General features: G+C 36.1%; 1 protein-coding gene and 1 pseudogene across 1 annotated transcript; both read left to right on the forward strand.

Moving 5' to 3' along the window:
* Window positions 1–6,457: 6,457 nt before the first annotated feature.
* LOC146165470 (V-type proton ATPase subunit B) lies at window positions 6,458–14,906 on the forward strand. Its single transcript, XM_083381686.1, has 11 exons — window positions 6,458–6,596; window positions 7,379–7,533; window positions 7,882–7,975; window positions 8,304–8,463; window positions 9,014–9,176; window positions 9,468–9,565; window positions 9,908–10,031; window positions 10,802–10,952; window positions 11,357–11,544; window positions 12,818–12,947; window positions 14,228–14,906. Exons 1-11 carry the CDS (start codon window positions 6,479–6,481, stop codon window positions 14,404–14,406), a joined length of 1,560 nt encoding a protein of 519 aa, XP_083237812.1. The 5' UTR covers window positions 6,458–6,478; the 3' UTR covers window positions 14,407–14,906.
* A 1,261-nt stretch (window positions 14,907–16,167) lies between these two features.
* Window positions 16,168–16,248, forward strand: LOC146165471 (U4 spliceosomal RNA; annotated as a pseudogene).
* The last annotated feature ends 1,591 nt before the right edge of the window (window positions 16,249–17,839 follow it).

Consider the following 17,839-nt stretch of genomic DNA (forward strand, 5'->3'; position numbering starts at 1 on the left):
CTGGAGAGAATGTGACAAACTAAATGTGTAAAAAATAGGAATATCTCCTCGCCCTTAGACGCAAATGACGACAATAATGGCCTAATTAATGGGCTGATGGTGCTATATTTTATGGCAGAATATATTTCTCTGTTAAAGACTAGACTACTAGACCTTATGAATGACTCACTTTAAGAAAAGAAAGTCCAAAGTACATTTCGAAAAATCTTAATATTGCTATTATTTTTTCGTGGCCGAAATATTTTTGTCGTAACTTGTTTTTTGTTTTTTTTTCTCGGGAAATTTCGTCCGATTTTTAGTATTTTACCATAACATGCAAAAAATTTTGTTTAATTTGTATGACCTTTTTTGATATTTTTTGCGCGACAACATTAACTTTGCGTTGCTTACACTTTGTATTGTAAGGGTTAAACGCAGATTGACAGTAAATTGAACTATCAATGGTCCTGACCAAATCCGGGAACTACTAAATTAATGTTTAATAGTTATTCGAGATATTATTTAATAAGCTTAATTTTTTGTCAGCAAAGTTTGTTTTAGGGTTAGTTGCAATTGTTTTCAGGGTTAATTGCTTCTTTTTTGTCTAGCTTACCGTGGACCTACTGCAGGCCCGCGGGCCGAATGTGGCCCGCGAAATCTTTTTATCGGCCCACTATCTTATTTTATGGGCTAGTGATCAAATCAAAAAATGATTTTTTTGGGGGGAACGACACAATCCAATCTCCCTTTTATTTCGCTGCTGTATCGTGAGTAACACCTATCCAACTTGTAAAACAATTTAAACGTAATTAAATTAAAAAGAAAAACGAAAAACGTTTTGTTCAATCGTTTTGCATGATTTCTGTACAGCTATTCCGTTGTGAGGATAATTTTGTGCCAATCTTTTTATGCAACCAATGCCTAAATTGTACTCCTAATCCTACGATTTGCCAACTGAAACAAAAAAGATGAATTTTTTCGAGCTTTGCGGAATTAACATAGATCACGTTTTATATAAAAACACAAGTTGTATCAAGGAAAGCTCGTGTCGTCAGTTTACTTGAATTATGACGTAACTTGCTGTCATATGTAAGAATGTTTTATGCTTCACACCACAAAGGCTAAAATCCTGGATCCACGTTTTCAACATTGGCCTGCTAAATGAAACGAATTGCTTCTGATCACCCGCGATAAAACATAGATTGACGACGCTGGCCTAGTTTTAAGAACTTTAAAATAATAAAAAAATAAGAATAATTTTTTTTAAGTATTGATGACTTTTGTCCAGACGATGTAATTTGGTTGGCATTTTTTAGGAACCGAATAAAATAAAAGTTTTACGGCTAACAGTTAATCCTTAACAAGTCTCTTTGCAAACAAAGTAAAATAAAATGATTAATATAGACGCGGCAAACCAAGTAAGCGATTTACAACGCACTGTAAGCGGCGTTTAACAAAAATACAAAAATACGTTTTGCTGGTTTGTAACTTTTACAAACGCAAAAAAAGTATAGGCTTTTTGGTGTGATCGAACAAATTTACCACGCCTTCTTGGCCCAAGTACAAGGCAGTGCATTATTTGATTAATTATTCATGGGCCGAGGTGTTAGGCGGCCGGCAAGATCCAAAATTTGAGTTAATGCGTCACGACGTGTCGGAAAAGTCAATATGGGACCAGTTTGCATTGACGCAGTAATATCGAACTCCTGTCCTAACTATTAGGGGTACAGTGCTAAAAAAACGTGTTGGTACTTATAGGTTAAAAAATAATGGCGAGGTAATTTGACCCCTGTCGAACCTTACCGAGCTTAAGTGGAATCCCGCCATTTTTTTATTTTTTGTTAGGAGGGGGGTCATTGACGCAGCAAGAACACCGAACTCCCGTCTTTACTATTTAGAGGCACAATGCAAAAGTTTTAAAATCTTATAAATGTTATTCATTTTTAGATTATATTAAATCATTAAAACAAACTGGACAATAAGTATAGCCCAAACCAAAGGATGGGTCCAACCCTGTGGTACCACCCTGTGGCCCTCCAAAAAAGAAGAAAAAAAGATATCCATCTTATCAAAGCCTGTTTGGAAACTTGGCGCTGGTCTAGAATCCTACCACATTTTCGTCTGGGGATTTAAATTGCTAAAAATATTTGGGTTAAGGTGCGAGTTAGCGTTTGAGTTTGGGTGGTCAAGTATTAATATTATATTTATTCTGCCATATTTATTTATTTATTTCTGCAATTTTAAATTTTGAGTGTAATCCCGCCATTTTTTCTGTTGCTGCCAGGCATTGTTTTCAATTTGTAAAAAATATATAGGCTATATGGTATATAGGCCTATATAATATATGTTTTCGCCTTTAGTTTCACTTATATTGCCCTGAAGAAGATTGCCCGAATAGGTGGCCGAAACGTTGTCACGTTAATAAAATTTTGCCGGAAGAACAATTGTACTATTAGTACAATAAACATGTCAATCAATCCCGTTTGACAGGTCCAGGAGGCTTACCCCAGTCTCCGTCCACCAATCTGCTGCCTCATAGTCGGGCTCTTTATCGCCGCGTGCGGCCTCACCTGCATCGTGCTCACCTACGTCATCAGTGACCTCAGCAACAGCACTGATGACGTCACTATCCCGCTGGCTTGTGGTCTTGTGCTCTTCTGCGGTGGGTTCTTTTCGAGCCTTGCGGCGGCGGCGCGCTTCTGCGTGAAGAGAAGGCGCTTGGAGGAGCGAGAGGAGGAGAGGAGAAGAAAGGGAGAGAGTGGGAGGAGCGAGGAGCAGGAGCGAGAAACGAGGTTGAAGAAGAACGCGCTTGTGGACCCGGTTATGTGGCGAGCGGTGACCAGCGTTAAGTTCCGCGCCTGCGAGGAGAACTGGGGAGAAGGAGTGGGAGAAAGAGCGGTGACGTCAAACACGACAGTCCTTTTTCCGGCACGCCGATGCAGCTACGAGATGGTGGCTTGATTTAATGAGTTGGTTCGAGTTTTTATTTAATATGTTTGCCGAATGAAGATTTTCGTATATTTTTGTAATAAACCTATTCAAGTTAAAAGTTTTTTCCCTGTGAAATCAGCGATTTTTGTTTATTTTATCCATAAAGAGGAGATACAGGGAGGGGGCATGAAAAAAAACAAACAGTTACAACAATAAACCATTCAAGTGGCAGAAGTAAGCTGGAATGGTCTGGCACGGCGTCCCGGTAAAAGGAGATATTTGTAATAAAAGAAACACATCATAAGTGACTGATTCAGCATAAGGTTCAGATATAACCTAAGTTTTTTACAGATGGTTGAAACATTCTTCTGACATGTACTCTCAAATCGATTTGAGAGGCCAATTGAAAAGGATTTATAGCATTATGACTTTTAATTGGAGAAATGAACAAATATCACATTGGCAAAGTTACTTAGCATCAATCAATCCGAATTTAGCATTCTGGTTTGAGGGAGGAATGAAAATTTTTAAAGATGACGTATTAATGTCGTGACGTCATGATCCAAGTAGCCTTGAGAAGATTTTTGATTCCGGTCGAAATCGTGCGCAAATGTGCAACCGAAACTTGGTCAAAATAGATTAAAAAATATATATTTAAAAACAAAAACTTTGTTTGCGTTTGGCAAAACGTTTAATTTGGAATCCCAGCTCAAAATATTGGAATTTAACAAGTTTATTCAGAAAGTTCGAGTTCACGGGGCTTTAGCCTATGGGCGGGCAACTTGTCCAGTCGGCGGGCCGGATATGGTGAAATGGAGTACTTGGCGGGCCGGATTCCTGAATCCATACATTAGTCGCGTATTGACCCACATATACAAGAAATAAATCGTATTTTGTAGTACTCATTAAACACGGCAACACTTTCATTGCACAGCAAACACACTGCTTTTTTGCCGCATAAATTTGCGACACTCCTTTGTCAGTGCGGCAGACTGTGGTCGCAGGCCACATTATCATGTAAGTCCGGAAATTGTGTGCGGGCCGCTCAAAATCCCGTCGCGGGCCGTATGTTGCCCGCCCCTGGAGCCTATGGGCGCAGTGAATATATATAAAAGCGCGTCAAATTGTATCGGTTTTCTGGTTTAACTGCCCAAACTTGTTATTTAAATAGAGCCGGTATATACTCTCGCTGTTGTGTAAATATTCAAAAAACAAAACTTTCACGCAGAGCGCAAAAAATGCAGTTGTATCCCAAAACTAGATAACACACTAGAAGTCATGTAAAATTCTAGCGAATCTCAACGTTTTCTTGGATTAATATATGGTATAATGGGCAAAAAATAACTTTGGGTGGACATAGCGAACTGCATCTCTCCCTAAATTTGCACCTACTTGGCAAACGCGCCGTTCCGCAACAAAAAGTTAAAAGGGTTCAATTTTTTAAATTTATTTGAATCATGAAATTAAAAGATTAAACTACAAAAATTTAGTGAAAAGAAGAATATTTTTTTTACCGGAGCGATGTAAAAAAATATCTTACCGGAACACATGAAATTTTTTAGGCATGACGTCACAAAGATACGTCATAACTAGGGCGATTATTTTTTGAGTTGTCAAAAAAGTCAAAATTTTGTCAAAATTTACACGTTAGGTCAAAATTTGTCAAAAAATTTCAAGTCAAAATCGAATAAAAATGCACATAAACCGTTTACAAAATTAAACAAAAAACTATAGTCAGCTTTTTGAAATTCGTTGTTCAGTTGTTTTGAAATTTATCGTTTAATTTTATCAAAAAATTTAGTTTTGATTTATGTTCAAAGTCTAAATATAATCGCCCCAGTCATAAAAAAAATAATCGCCCCAGTCATAACGGAACATCTAAAACAAGTAATTTGATACCTTCCACAAAAATGCAACTAAAATAATAGTTCAAATACATTCAAGAAGACCACGAGATCATCCAAGTTCATTTTGAGTAAATAACAAGTCCCAGTCAGGTCATAATTAGAGTCAATTTCAAGTCAAGTCCTTGTCATAGAAGTTAAACGTTAAACTATTCAAATTGGTAAAGTCCGATTATGAGGAGGCTAATACCCTCAACTAAAAAATAACAAAAATCCAACATACTGCAAGCAAAATGTTTTACGTTAATTTTATAATGAAAAATACTTAACTAAAGCACTTTATTTCAACCCAAGACATTTATCCAATAGACTTAGTCAAGTCAAGTTATTGCAAAACCGTGACTTAAGTGCGTTTGAGTCATGTGATTGACTTAATTAAGTCATTACAACACTGATTTATACCAAATAAAAGTAGTATTTTTCTAGCTTTCCATGAAAACGTTGTCTAAGGGGTCGCCGTGTAAGTATTAACAACACCTTGTTGTTAAAATATATAATGGCTCAGCCAGAACTTTGTGATTTTGGCTTGGCCCGTGACTAGGAAAAGGTTGCTGCCGACCACCGACTTAAAACACCATTTTTTAATTAAACTTTTAAAATAATGAAGTTTTAACAAATTGAACTTTTTTGGCAGTATGTTGCAACGAGAAAGTTAGTGCACTTTTTGTTTTAAAGAAAATGGTTTTATTTGTAAATGTATTCGTTAAAAAAAGTTACCACTAGACGTAGCCTACAAGATTTGTAGTTGAAATAATTTTTTTTTGCCGACAAATTAAAAAAAACTTTCCTTTCTAAATCTTCTATTTAACTTCTTTCTTCTAATTTATTAAACCCGTTGGTTGCAAACAGTTAATAAACTTTATACAAGGGATTGCAAAGCTGCCCCTAAATATAAAAGTTTAAAACTAAAAATCGCTACGCCATCCGTTGATCTCGTGACCTAGTCATGGGTATTTTCTGCTGACGCATAATGTCGGCTTGACTCGAAAAAATCTCGTCGAAGTGAATTGTAAAATAAAACTGCGGTTTGGACGTTAATTGTGTTTTTAATTATTAACGAACTTATGACGTTATGTAAAAGATGTTTTTTTTTAAGTAACAACTGCCAAATAAATCATTGTAATTTTGGTTTAAGTTTTCGTTTATCAAATTGTAGAACTTCACGTTTTTTTTTACAAATAAATAGCAAGTACCAGTCTGCTGGTCTGGAATCCTATCACATGTTTGTCCGAGGATTTATATTGCTAAGAATATTAGGGTTAGAGTGCGAGTTTAGGTGGGTCAAGTATTATTATATTTATTTTTCCATATTTGTTTCTTCATTGCAATTTCCATTTTTAAAACTCGTTTTGTTACTATAAAAGCGTGGTAGGATTGTAAACCAGCGCACCATAGTTATTAGCATAAACTCACGAACTATTAGCAAAAAACAGTGTATCATAATCATTTTTTTTTTTAATTTTAATGTCAAAATTCAAAAAAACCTTGAAGGCAGGCTGATATTTTTTTCAACTTTGTGTAAAAGATGTTCATTTTTCAAAGTAATTTACAACTATTTAGTATTTTAGCTGTTTAAATGACTTGGACTTTGCATTATACTGTCACTTTTTAACCATAGGTAAACCTAATGTGTTTCAGGGATAGAATATTTTTTTTAGCATAGCATGAGCCAAGACTTGATGCAAATGTCGAACACGGGAATTTACAACCAGGCCCAGATGGTGGCCGCCAAGGAACACGCCTTGGCTGTGAGCAGAGATTACATTTCTCAGCCACGATTGAGTGAGTATTTTTATTGCTATTATTTATCAAAAATTGGCGCTTTTTCACTATTGTACATACAAATTAAAAAAAAAAAAAAACTTTCTTCAAATGCCGTATACCACAACGCATATTGTTTGGGTTAGGGTGCGGTTTAGCGTTTGGTTAAGGGGGGGTCAAGTTATTATTAATAATAAACATAATATTACTTGACCCACCCAAACGCTAACCCAAACCCAAACAATATGCATTGTGGCATGCGGTATTATTTTGTTTTGTTTTTTGCATAACTTTTCATGTATATAAGTGAAAGAGCGCCCAAAAATTAACTGTTTCATGTAGTTTGGTAAACAGTGAAACCATAAAAGTATAATTTCTTTATGGAGGAGGCTATTGACATGGACAATTAAGTAGTTTAAATCAACTTATAGTTTTACTAATAGGTGTATGTCAATAAGCATTTCCTGAGGCTATTTGTCCGGTCAACAAAATAATTTTAAATAGCAAAACAAGGCCAAACTAGGAAAGCTGAAAAGAAATCTGGGCAAATAGCCATTTATTTTTTTTGTTGGTGCTTTACTTGGTTGGTAGCCGTATTTGTCTAATTTGACATCTGAAAATCCGGTAGTACTGAAAGTTAAATTGAGTTGAAAGTTTTTGTCAGGGTGATCTTATTCACAGCTTTATGTAAAATAAGTAAAATACTAATGTTATTTTCAAGTAAAATTACCAAAGTTTGCCGTTAAATGATCGTGGCAAGAAAAATATAGGTTTGCTATGTTGCAACTAATATATCTTTCTAGCCTACCAAACTGTGTCTGGTGTCAACGGCCCTCTGGTTATTCTGGAAAAGGTGAAATTTGCCAAGTATGCTGAAATTGTGACGCTCAACCTCGCTGATGGAACACAGCGCAGTGGACAAGTGTTGGAAGTCAGTGGGGACAAGGCAGTCGTACAGGTCAGAAAAATTATTGAACTATTTTATTACCGGTAAGATTTAGAGATCAACCTGTACCACTTTTGGGACTGATACCGTTTTTTTTTTCTATGTATCTGGAATATGGTCACAATTTGAATTATTTAAAAATGAAACTTATTAAACCTTTATTTTGACTGGTACCTGGGCATGATACTAACAAACTTTTTTTTATCTTTTGTAAAATTTATTATTACAGACCATAGTTTTTTTTAACCAACTACATCAATCTAATTTATCATTTGCCAACAAAAATCACATTTTCTTCAATTTTATTTTGTATATATTTAACTCAAATTGAATATAACAGCATTTGTGTGTTTACAAAAGGTGTTCGAGGGAACATCGGGTATTGATGCCAAGCATACAACTTGTGAGTTCACTGGAGATATTTTGAGAATTCCAACCTCAGAAGACATGTTAGGTAAGATAAAAAAAACTGTTAACAAGACCTTTTCACAGCAATGCACACCAAACTGCAAATGCTTCTAATTCTCATTTGCATTGTCAAGTCATTGCAGATTTACACATGTTTATTGTTGTATCCAGCAACACAAAAAGTTTTTTTTTTTTAATTGTTAACTCCCTAATCTTCATAAGAATGATTAGGTCATTTTTGTGATGTTTATCAATTAATTTTTTGTAGGTCACCCTAACTGAAATTCGTTAAGTTTTTGTCAGGGGGTAACAACAATCAAAATATTAAGAACCGCAGACCAAAGGTATCACTGACTGAATTTTTTGTTGTTTAGGTCGTATTTTCAATGGTTCCGGTAAGCCAATTGACAAGGGGCCATCTGTGCTGCCCGAGGATTACCTTGACATTCAAGGTCAGCCCATCAACCCCAAGTCTCGTATCTACCCGGAGGAGATGATTCAAACTGGAATCTCAGCTATTGATACAATGAACAGGTATGTGTAGGCCCAAAGGGCAGAAAATCGGTGTTTATTTTGTTTTAATGCTTGATATTTTCGTAGTAGACAGGTAAACATTTAAAACTCCTGATAAGTAATTTTTTATACACAAAGGGACATTGGGCTTTACCCAAAGTTGTTAAATACAAAAGGGTTTGGTTGACCTTATAATGTTATTATTCCAACTTTTGTAAACTTGAAATTTTGATTTACAATATGATTGGGAATTTCCTATAATATTGGAGCTCATACCAGATGCAAAATGCTAGTGTCGGAACTCGTTTCGATATTGCAGTTGTATCAGTGCCGATTCAAAGTAGAATATATATGTGAAGTTTAGTAATGGTATGCCATCAAACACATTTTCCACTTTGTTAAATTTACTAAAAAACAGTACTTATCCTAATCTGGAAAAAATACCTCTATTTTAGTTGTTTGGTCATAATATTGACATAATTTTGGTTCAAAAAATATTAGCCATTTGTATCGGACAAAATTTCAAGTAGTGATCATCCCTAATTATGATAATATTTTTCTTTGTTTGTAGTATTGCTCGTGGTCAGAAGATCCCCATTTTCTCGGCCAACGGTTTGCCCCACAACGAAATCGCTGCCCAGATTTGTCGTCAGGGCGGTTTGGTCAAATTGCCCGACAAGGATGTTATGGACAGCCACGAGGACAACTTTGCTATTGTGTTCGCCGCTATGGGTGTAAGTCTGTTTTTATGCCTTGCTATGGCTGTTTATACATCCCGGTACGTCAATAGAATTTTTGTGTTGAAATAATATATTAGAAGTCAACCTTTGCCTCATTGAATGAAATAGTTTTCATACAATTGAAAACATTAACTAAAATTTTCATCACTTTATAATGCCACTTTTCTAGGTAAAGATCAAATGGTTTTGTTGTTGATTAAGTTATTGTTCAAAATAACGACAGACCCTGTGTAATTTTATGTATGGCCATGTTAACTATTTTCAAACAAGGTCCTTTGGTTACAGGTAAACATGGAAGCCGCTCGATTTTTCAAGTCCGACTTTGAACAGCACGGTTCCATGGACAATGTGTGTCTCTTCCTCAATCTTGCCAATGATCCAACGTAAGTGAACGATATTGCGTCTTATCATATAAATTTAACATGCACTGCATGTTACTGAGATTTAAAATTTGTTCACCTGAAAATCCGTACAACTTACAAAGTCTTTGAAAATCTGTACAACTTACAAACTTTTATTTATTAGAGATTATGCTGCTTGCAATTAGCACCGGAATATAACACAACATTTCAAAACTATTTTAAGTTTTGGTAATTTTAAACTCTAAATAAGGCCTGCTAATTCTTTAAACAAGCAGTCTTCGTGTTATTTTCCAACTTCACTCTAATCCAACTCTCTTAAAGTACGCTCGATCTTCTGTTAACCTTGTATTTTGCTCCCCACAGTATTGAGAGAATCATCACCCCACGTATTGCTTTAACCACCGCTGAGTTCCTGGCTTACCAGTGCGAGAAACACGTCTTGGTCATCCTCACTGACATGAGTTCATACGCAGAGGCCTTGAGAGAGGTATGACCCGCCAGATATTTAATGTTTCGTACTTAGCTGGACAATCCAATTGCCTTATGGCGTTTTTATGGCTTCTTTGCAAAGCTCAACCTCGGCATTGCTTATATCTATGTCAACACTTTTTGTTATTAATTAGCCAGGCTGAAAACAATTGACACTAACCAGTCCCTAATTTTAGTGCAAGTCATCTGAGATAACAGTTTACCTTATACATATTAAATTAGGATCTGCACTCGCCGGTTGGGTGAGTATTTACCAATGAGCACTCTTCCGCCCGAACACAATTACATTTGCCGAAAATATTGGCACGCCTTCTGCGAATTTTCGTCGATTGACAATTCGAGTCCAGTAGGTCTCGAAACAACAACCAATTGTGCTAAAGGCACTCGTCAGTCGGGTGGAGCACTCGCCCGGAGCCGCACAACAAATGCGAGTGCAAAATGGCAATCCTTAAACTACCTTATAAATCTCCCAAAAACAACACAACCTTATATTCTGGTGGGTAATCGTATAACTGCACAGGCAAAACTGGTCAGGATTCTAATGCCCACAACCTAATATTCTGAACAACCAACACTAAAATCGTTACCGTTTAAATCCGTCAATAGTACATTCCAAAAGGGAAAAACTTAATAGGATCTAATAAAAAATAACATGGTCATGTATTTCTTCCCTTCAAAGCTCCTATTTACAAAAGCATCAAAGCTCCTATTTACAATCGTTTTCTCGTTTCCCGTTGTCTTAATAACCACGACCTTCTATTCCTTCAGGTGTCAGCTGCCAGAGAAGAGGTGCCTGGACGTCGTGGGTTCCCCGGTTACATGTACACCGATCTTGCAACCATCTACGAACGAGCTGGTCGAGTCAACGGAAGGAGCGGGTCCATTACACAGATCCCCATCCTAACCATGCCCAACGACGGTGGGTGTCAATATCGAACTTTTTTGGCTTTGTGCAACAGTTGTACATTCACGATAAGTCCTCGAGGCAAAACGTTCGTAGAAATGCGTGGCAGTAACCTTTTGCAAGTTGAAAAGAACCGAAAGTTTCAAGTTTGGCAAACTGTTTTTATGCTGTTTTAAACCAAGGTAGTATAGTGTTTTCCTGTTACACTATTTTAAAATGGTATGTCAATAAATATAAGTTAAATCACAAAACAAATTTATCTCTTAAGGTCATTTTAGCCCCCAAAATATAGTCAGTTTTGACACCAATAGGAAAAAAAAACATACCTTTGATTGCCAATGAATCCTCACTTCTTCATTTCACTAAACAACATTACCGCCAAACCACCAAAAAATTGCATAAACCTTTTTCCGGCGCAGATATCACGCATCCCATCCCCGATTTGACCGGTTACATTACTGAGGGACAGATCTACATTGACCGACAGCTGCACAACAGGCAGATCTACCCTCCCATCAACGTACTGCCTTCTCTATCGCGTCTGATGAAGTCCGCTATTGGCGAGGGAATGACGAGAAAGGACCACTCAGATGTCTCTAACCAGCTGGTAAGTTTGATTGGCTTGTTATAATTGTTTATAAGTGCTAGAAATGCGAACACGGTAGCGAAGGAAAAATCGTAAAATGGCTATCGAGTCAGTTGACCCTGAATATAAGAATTCGGGTACAACAAAAAACGTATATGGTATAAGGATTCGGGTACAACAAAAAACAAGAAATGTATACTTAAGATAAATTAAGAAAATGAGTGTTGTTTTTAATTTGAGTGGTTGTAGGTTGGGTCGGTTGTACAGACCTGTATCGTGTTAATATGTAAACCTCGTGATATGCTTAAAAATACTCTTTTTCCACTTTGCTGTCTGGCATTTGGCGCAAAATGAACCACGCCTAAATCCTGTTTGGCATTATTTTGAAAAGGGAAAATGTTAAAGTTCTCTTGGCTATTACATAATAGGTTGCACCACGCAAATTTATCACTAATTTCTGTTATTACCGAATGTCGCGGTTCAGTTTTTTGGTATTAAAAAGTTAAAAAAAAAACTTAGTAATTTTTTTATTGTTTTGTTAAATTATCTTTTTGTTCGTTTCAAGTCATTTTTTTACTCTGGGAAACCCTAAGAATTACCTATAGAATTATAGCCAGCATTCCTGAAATATTAGCTCACCAGCCAAAACAGACTGAAAATTACGCCACTAACCAAAACTCATGTCTTCCATCGGTATAATATGTTCTTAAGGGTAACAATATTAAACAGGTTAAGAGCCACTAGTTCAAAAACAATATTTCACGGACCCACGTTTGACAAAACCACTGTCTTGGGACGTTCTTTTAAACTTAAAACACATTTTTTTAAATTAACTTTTCAACCAGCCCTGTTTTGCCATTTAACCCCTTTAACCACAGCACAGACCCTAGATCAGGGGTTCTTGAACTTTTTTTACCGCGGAACCCTTAAAATTTTCTTTCATCTCGCGTGGACCACTGTAGGCAACAAAAATTTAAAAATGACGTCATAAATTGACGTCACAATAGAAATATACTTCCTAAATTTGCTGATTTTGGTCCAAAAATGCGAAAGTGAAATGGAGTCTAATTACATTCATTGCAATACCGTTTTATTTTTGATTAAATTGTTTTCTTTAATGATCAGATTACTTCCTAAATATACACTAATTATTTCAATTAGATCTTAATGGACCCCCTAAAACTAGTTCACGGACCCCCAAGGGGTCCATGAACTCCAGTTTAAGAACCCCTGGCCTAGATGTTACTAACCCCTGGCCTAGATGTAACTAATTTGTTGTATATCTCATTTGCAGTACGCCAACTACGCCATCGGTAAGGACGTACAGGCGATGAAGGCAGTTGTGGGAGAAGAAGCTCTTACAGCCGACGACATGCTCTACCTCGAGTTCCTTGGAAAGTTCGAGAAGACCTTCATTGCACAAGGTACGTGGCGCAACATATATTGTGTGGATTTAACTACATCGCAGTCTTGCGGGCTATTATATCAGTGTTTACAAGTACTATGAGAGTTTATAATTCCACGAGCATATTCTCACGATTGACAGCTACATAGGCACACTGCCGGATTAACCATTGGGCTACTAAGGCTATTGTCTTAGTCCCTGGAAAAATTCGGCCCCTAATTTTTTAAAAGCATATATAGCTGATATTGTACAGATCCAGTACCAGTACAAGTACATTTGTTGCCTAAAAACAAAAAAAATGATTGAGTCGAGTCAATATGTGCCTTGTGTGTGAGTAGATAAATAAATCGTTCCATTTATGCAGTCAAACTCTGCCCTTCTCTATTAAACAGCGTTAGGCCTACAGCACCCTTAATCCGCCCCTGTATAGACTGTGTTCGTCAGCAGAGTTAAGACTAGTTTTAAACTGCTCTTGATAGACAACTACTAATGCCTAATACAAACGCAGAACCTCTATACAAACACTTTTAAAGCGCAAACCTAACCAAACATAAAACAGCAGACTAATCAATAATTTGTACTTCTAAAATCGCGCCACACCACACACAAACTCTAAGGAATCACCAATATGTACCAGTCACATAGGAAAACAAGCTTACTTCAGTGCTTGATTAAAACCTGAAATTAGTTAGCCCTGTAAACCTATTAAATCAGTGTTGCTTCGCGTTGACCAGCGTCGACTTCAATAGTTGACATGACGTCATAAAACAAGGAGACCTAAGAAGCCTGCTGTTTTCGGTCCAAACAATGTGAAAATAAACATGAGTTTTCTTCATTTTAATAAGTTTAAAACTTAAAAAAGGTCGAAATACATGTCAGGAGTAGGCTCCAAAGCATTTTTTCTTTATATATATATTTTTTAAATGCATATATTTTTCATCCAAGATTTTAATTGGGCTTTCACAGACCCCTTAAAAAACTAGTCCACGTACTCCTAAGGGGCAGTTAAATAACCCTGGGATAACGGACGCCGTATTGTGACACGATGATCCAACGCAAAAATTTAACAAGAAAAAATCAAATACTGAACATTGCCTAATATCTATTTACTCCCAGGACCTTACGAGAACCGCAGCGTTATAGTTGATAAAGCCTGAAATAAATTAGAACTCTATAACACACAAGCATTTCACAAATTCGATTAGAATTAGAGTTTGGCGAATTTTGCTCAAATTCATTAAATTAGAAAACTATAGAACTATATCGTCAGAATTAATAACTCCATTGTATTACTACCAGGACCTTACGAGAACCGTAGCGTCTTCGATTCGCTAAACATCGGCTGGGAACTCTTGCGTATCTTCCCCAAGGAAATGCTCAAGCGTATTCCCCGAGCAGTTATCAACGAGTATTACCCAAGAAAGAAGGTTCTCACCAACAAGGAGTTGGACCAAAAGGACAGAGAAGAAGCAAAATGATTCTTGCATCCAAAGAGGACCCTCTCTTTGTTTTATTCCGACGCTCAATACTTTGTTCCCCCTTGTGTTTATAATATCAGTAGTTTTTTTGCGCTTACACTTACAGTTGCGAAAATGAAATGCGTCGCCGTTCAAACCGCGATTCTATAGTCAAAAAAGGTTCTATTTGGTTCAAATTTTACATTTTCTTTTCTTCAAAAGTTTTTGCAGTTATGGGAGTAAAACAACCACTTTTTTAAGCAAGTATTTTTCACTTGCTGCTTGTACATTTTCAGCACTCGCGTATTGGTGGAGAAGGTTGTTATTTCCCTTCAAAACTTTGACAAAATTGCTTCACAAATTTCTATTTAGTCCCGGTTCTAATATCGTTTCGTGTCAAAAATATGTATTTTCCAAAATGTCGTCTTTGTTGTTACTTGTGGAAAAAAGTGGCGACAGTAGTATTGTGAGATTGTGTGCAATAAATTATTCGCTACTCGAATGAGGCATAGTTTTGTAAAAAGGTTTGAACAAAACTAGGCAATTTACATGGTTCGACATGAGTTTTGTTTTTGGAAATAAAATATCAACTGTGTAACGAACTCTTTAGAACTATTACCAAAAAATGCGTGTAGCGTGTTTTTGTGATCATTTTGTCGACTGCGAATTCTAACTTTAATTATTAATTTGCGCCTTACTTTAAAATTAGGGTCTAGGGGTTTTTGAAGTTCACATTTCGAAAACTAATATAAAATATCGTGAAGAGTTACCAACGCCATGACTAAACAGATATGTCAAATTTTATCCCGGCCGGGATTTTTAAAACGCTTGAAACTATTAACTGACAAGTAATTTAGTGAAGGCCAGTGGTCGGCAAACTTTTTTGTCGCGGCCCAAAGTAGCCTTTTCAGAGCTATTGAAGGCTCACTATGTAAAACAACTACGAAAAAGTGGCGGATTCGGGATATTTGACTTTAAGGTGAAATATAATACGGCGCCTTGGTGCCCAAAACACTGCCATATCATAATGTAAAACATACCATAAAACGAAGAATAAGCGCGAAAATATTTTCAATTACGTTTAAGTTGGCAAAAGATATAGTTCGACAAGCTCTCAGGACCACATTTGGCACGTAGGCCTTTACAAACTGAGCCAATTTACAAAGTATATGCCACACCAACTTTTAAATTAAAGTGCAATGAATGTACGGCTATCACGCGGCCCACAAATACATTATAAAACTAAGCAATTCAAAAGTAACTCACGGCTCACTACAAGTCGCTCTGCGGCCCACAGTTTGCCGACTTTGCCTAAAACCATGAAAAACTTACACCGTGAAATGGGACATTGCAATGAGTCTTTAATTATTTCTTGCATCTGCAGACATGTGCTGCAGTTAAAAAAAACTGCGTCGTCGCTTACGTAAAACGTTGTAATTTTCATAATAATGTATTTTGTATAATTTTGATTCATATTTTAACGAGAATCAACCAACAAACGAAAGTTTAAACGCAGATTACTTGTTAACGAAAAATATTTTTTCATCCGCTAATTAGGTGCCTAACAACCGCTGTATCCATTCAACCGCGGCGCCTCTCCTCCATATGGATTCCGTACCTCTCCCTTTTTTGAAACGGTTGTCCGGAGGTTGTAGCTTTCCCATATTCACTCTAATAAACAATCGGTAGCTTAAAGCATTAAACTTTTGGTTGTTTTAATACCAATGATTTTAATCTGAGTTTCTTGCCTAAAAAAGAAAAATAAGTAAACGAAGTGAGTTTGACTTTGTACAGTGGCGATATCGTAGCTGGTGAGGTTTATCCGAGGCGCGACTATTACTAGTTAAAATAAAAAAAATAAAAGATAAAAATAAGTTATTATACGGCCCATTAATTAAAGAAGTAAAGAATGTTATACTCCCATTACATTGTAGACTTCAAAAGTAACTTTTAAAAGTAAAATTAAAAGTGTTTGCTTTAACTTTTTAGTCAACTGACACATCATTTGCTTCAAACTATAAAAGCGGCTTCTGCAAAAATATAAATGTGAAAAACAATAGAAACGAAAATAACAACTTTGAATTCTCACTATCTGGTTCTCACGGAGAAACTAAGCTCTTCGTCGCCAACCAACAAACGAAAGTTTAATCGAGGATTACTTAAAACGAAATTTAAGATTTAAAGATGTCTTCTTCAAGATTGGCGAAGTGCTGCCTAAGTGAGCGATCTAGGAAGTTAAGCAACTTTTTTACTTCGTTGGGCGATTGGAGAAGACTGCTCGTAAGTGAAATGTCATTATAGTTAGTTGGTTGCAGGTTGATAGTTACTACTCTACATTGGAACGAGTAGAAATCACTGAAAACGGTAAACGAACAACGTGTTTTTCTGTATGTGGCAATACTACAAAGTTACAAACATCGCGCCTACAAATAACAACTCGGATAAAGAAATTAAGACATCTTAAAAAAATCGAAAAAAAAAACTAACTTAAATTAAAAAAAAACTTACAAAAAATATATTAGAAAAAGAACAATTTGTTTTACACTACGAAATAAAAAAACATTTTTTTAGGCAGCAGAAATATTCGCAGTTTGTCCAAACGCACTCCGAGAAACTGCAAATTATCATTTATTCATTCTGAAGTCATTTTCACAAAAACAGTAGCGTTTGTGGATTCTAAAGATTGGTGGTTAAAAGACTTTGGTGAATGTATACAGTTCATCTTAAGTTGGATTTCAAAATCAACAATTTTCCTAAAACGACTTCTAACAGGTTGACGACATGAAGCTTATCGCAGCCTACAAATAGTTATAAGAACGAGATTTGTTTGTTTGACATAACGCTCGACTATTTATTATAGCGCATTTCACGTCATCAGTATTCCCTATCTTATAACATAGGGCTAAATTGGCCAATTTCGACGCTCATATATATACCAGCGATTTTTTTCGAATTTTTTTCGACTTGCTCCGATTTGGCTGAAATTTTCACAGAAGATGCGCTAGGACAATATGAATTCAACAGTGATACTTATATAGTCCAATTCTTTATAATTAACGAGAAATAGACATTTTTTCATAAAAATTATCCAATAAAACGCGATTTTTGGCATTTTAAAAAAATCGACCTGCTCCAATTTGGATGAAACTTGGTGTGTAGATGCGCCTTGGGCGTAGAAACAAAATGGAAAAGTTTCAGCCCCCTAACACCTAAAATAAGGCCAAAAAACGACTTTAAAGTTTTTTGATTTTTTTTTCAATTTTGCGAATTTTTGAAAAAAAAATCTCCGGGGATTTCCCCGAAAAAACTCCGGGGAATTTTTTTCAATGTTCATCAGTTCTTAATTTTATTTATTATTCATTCTAACGATGTCAGATCTTCTTCTGCGTGCAGATTAATTCACCGCCAAAACTTAATACTAGAAAGCATCAAGCGACAGTAAGCACTTAACCGA

The sequence above is a fragment of the Ascidiella aspersa genome, chromosome 2 (assembly GCF_963924565.1).
Source record: "Ascidiella aspersa chromosome 2, kaAscAspe10.2, whole genome shotgun sequence".
Classification (NCBI taxonomy): Eukaryota; Metazoa; Chordata; class Ascidiacea; order Phlebobranchia; family Ascidiidae; genus Ascidiella; species Ascidiella aspersa.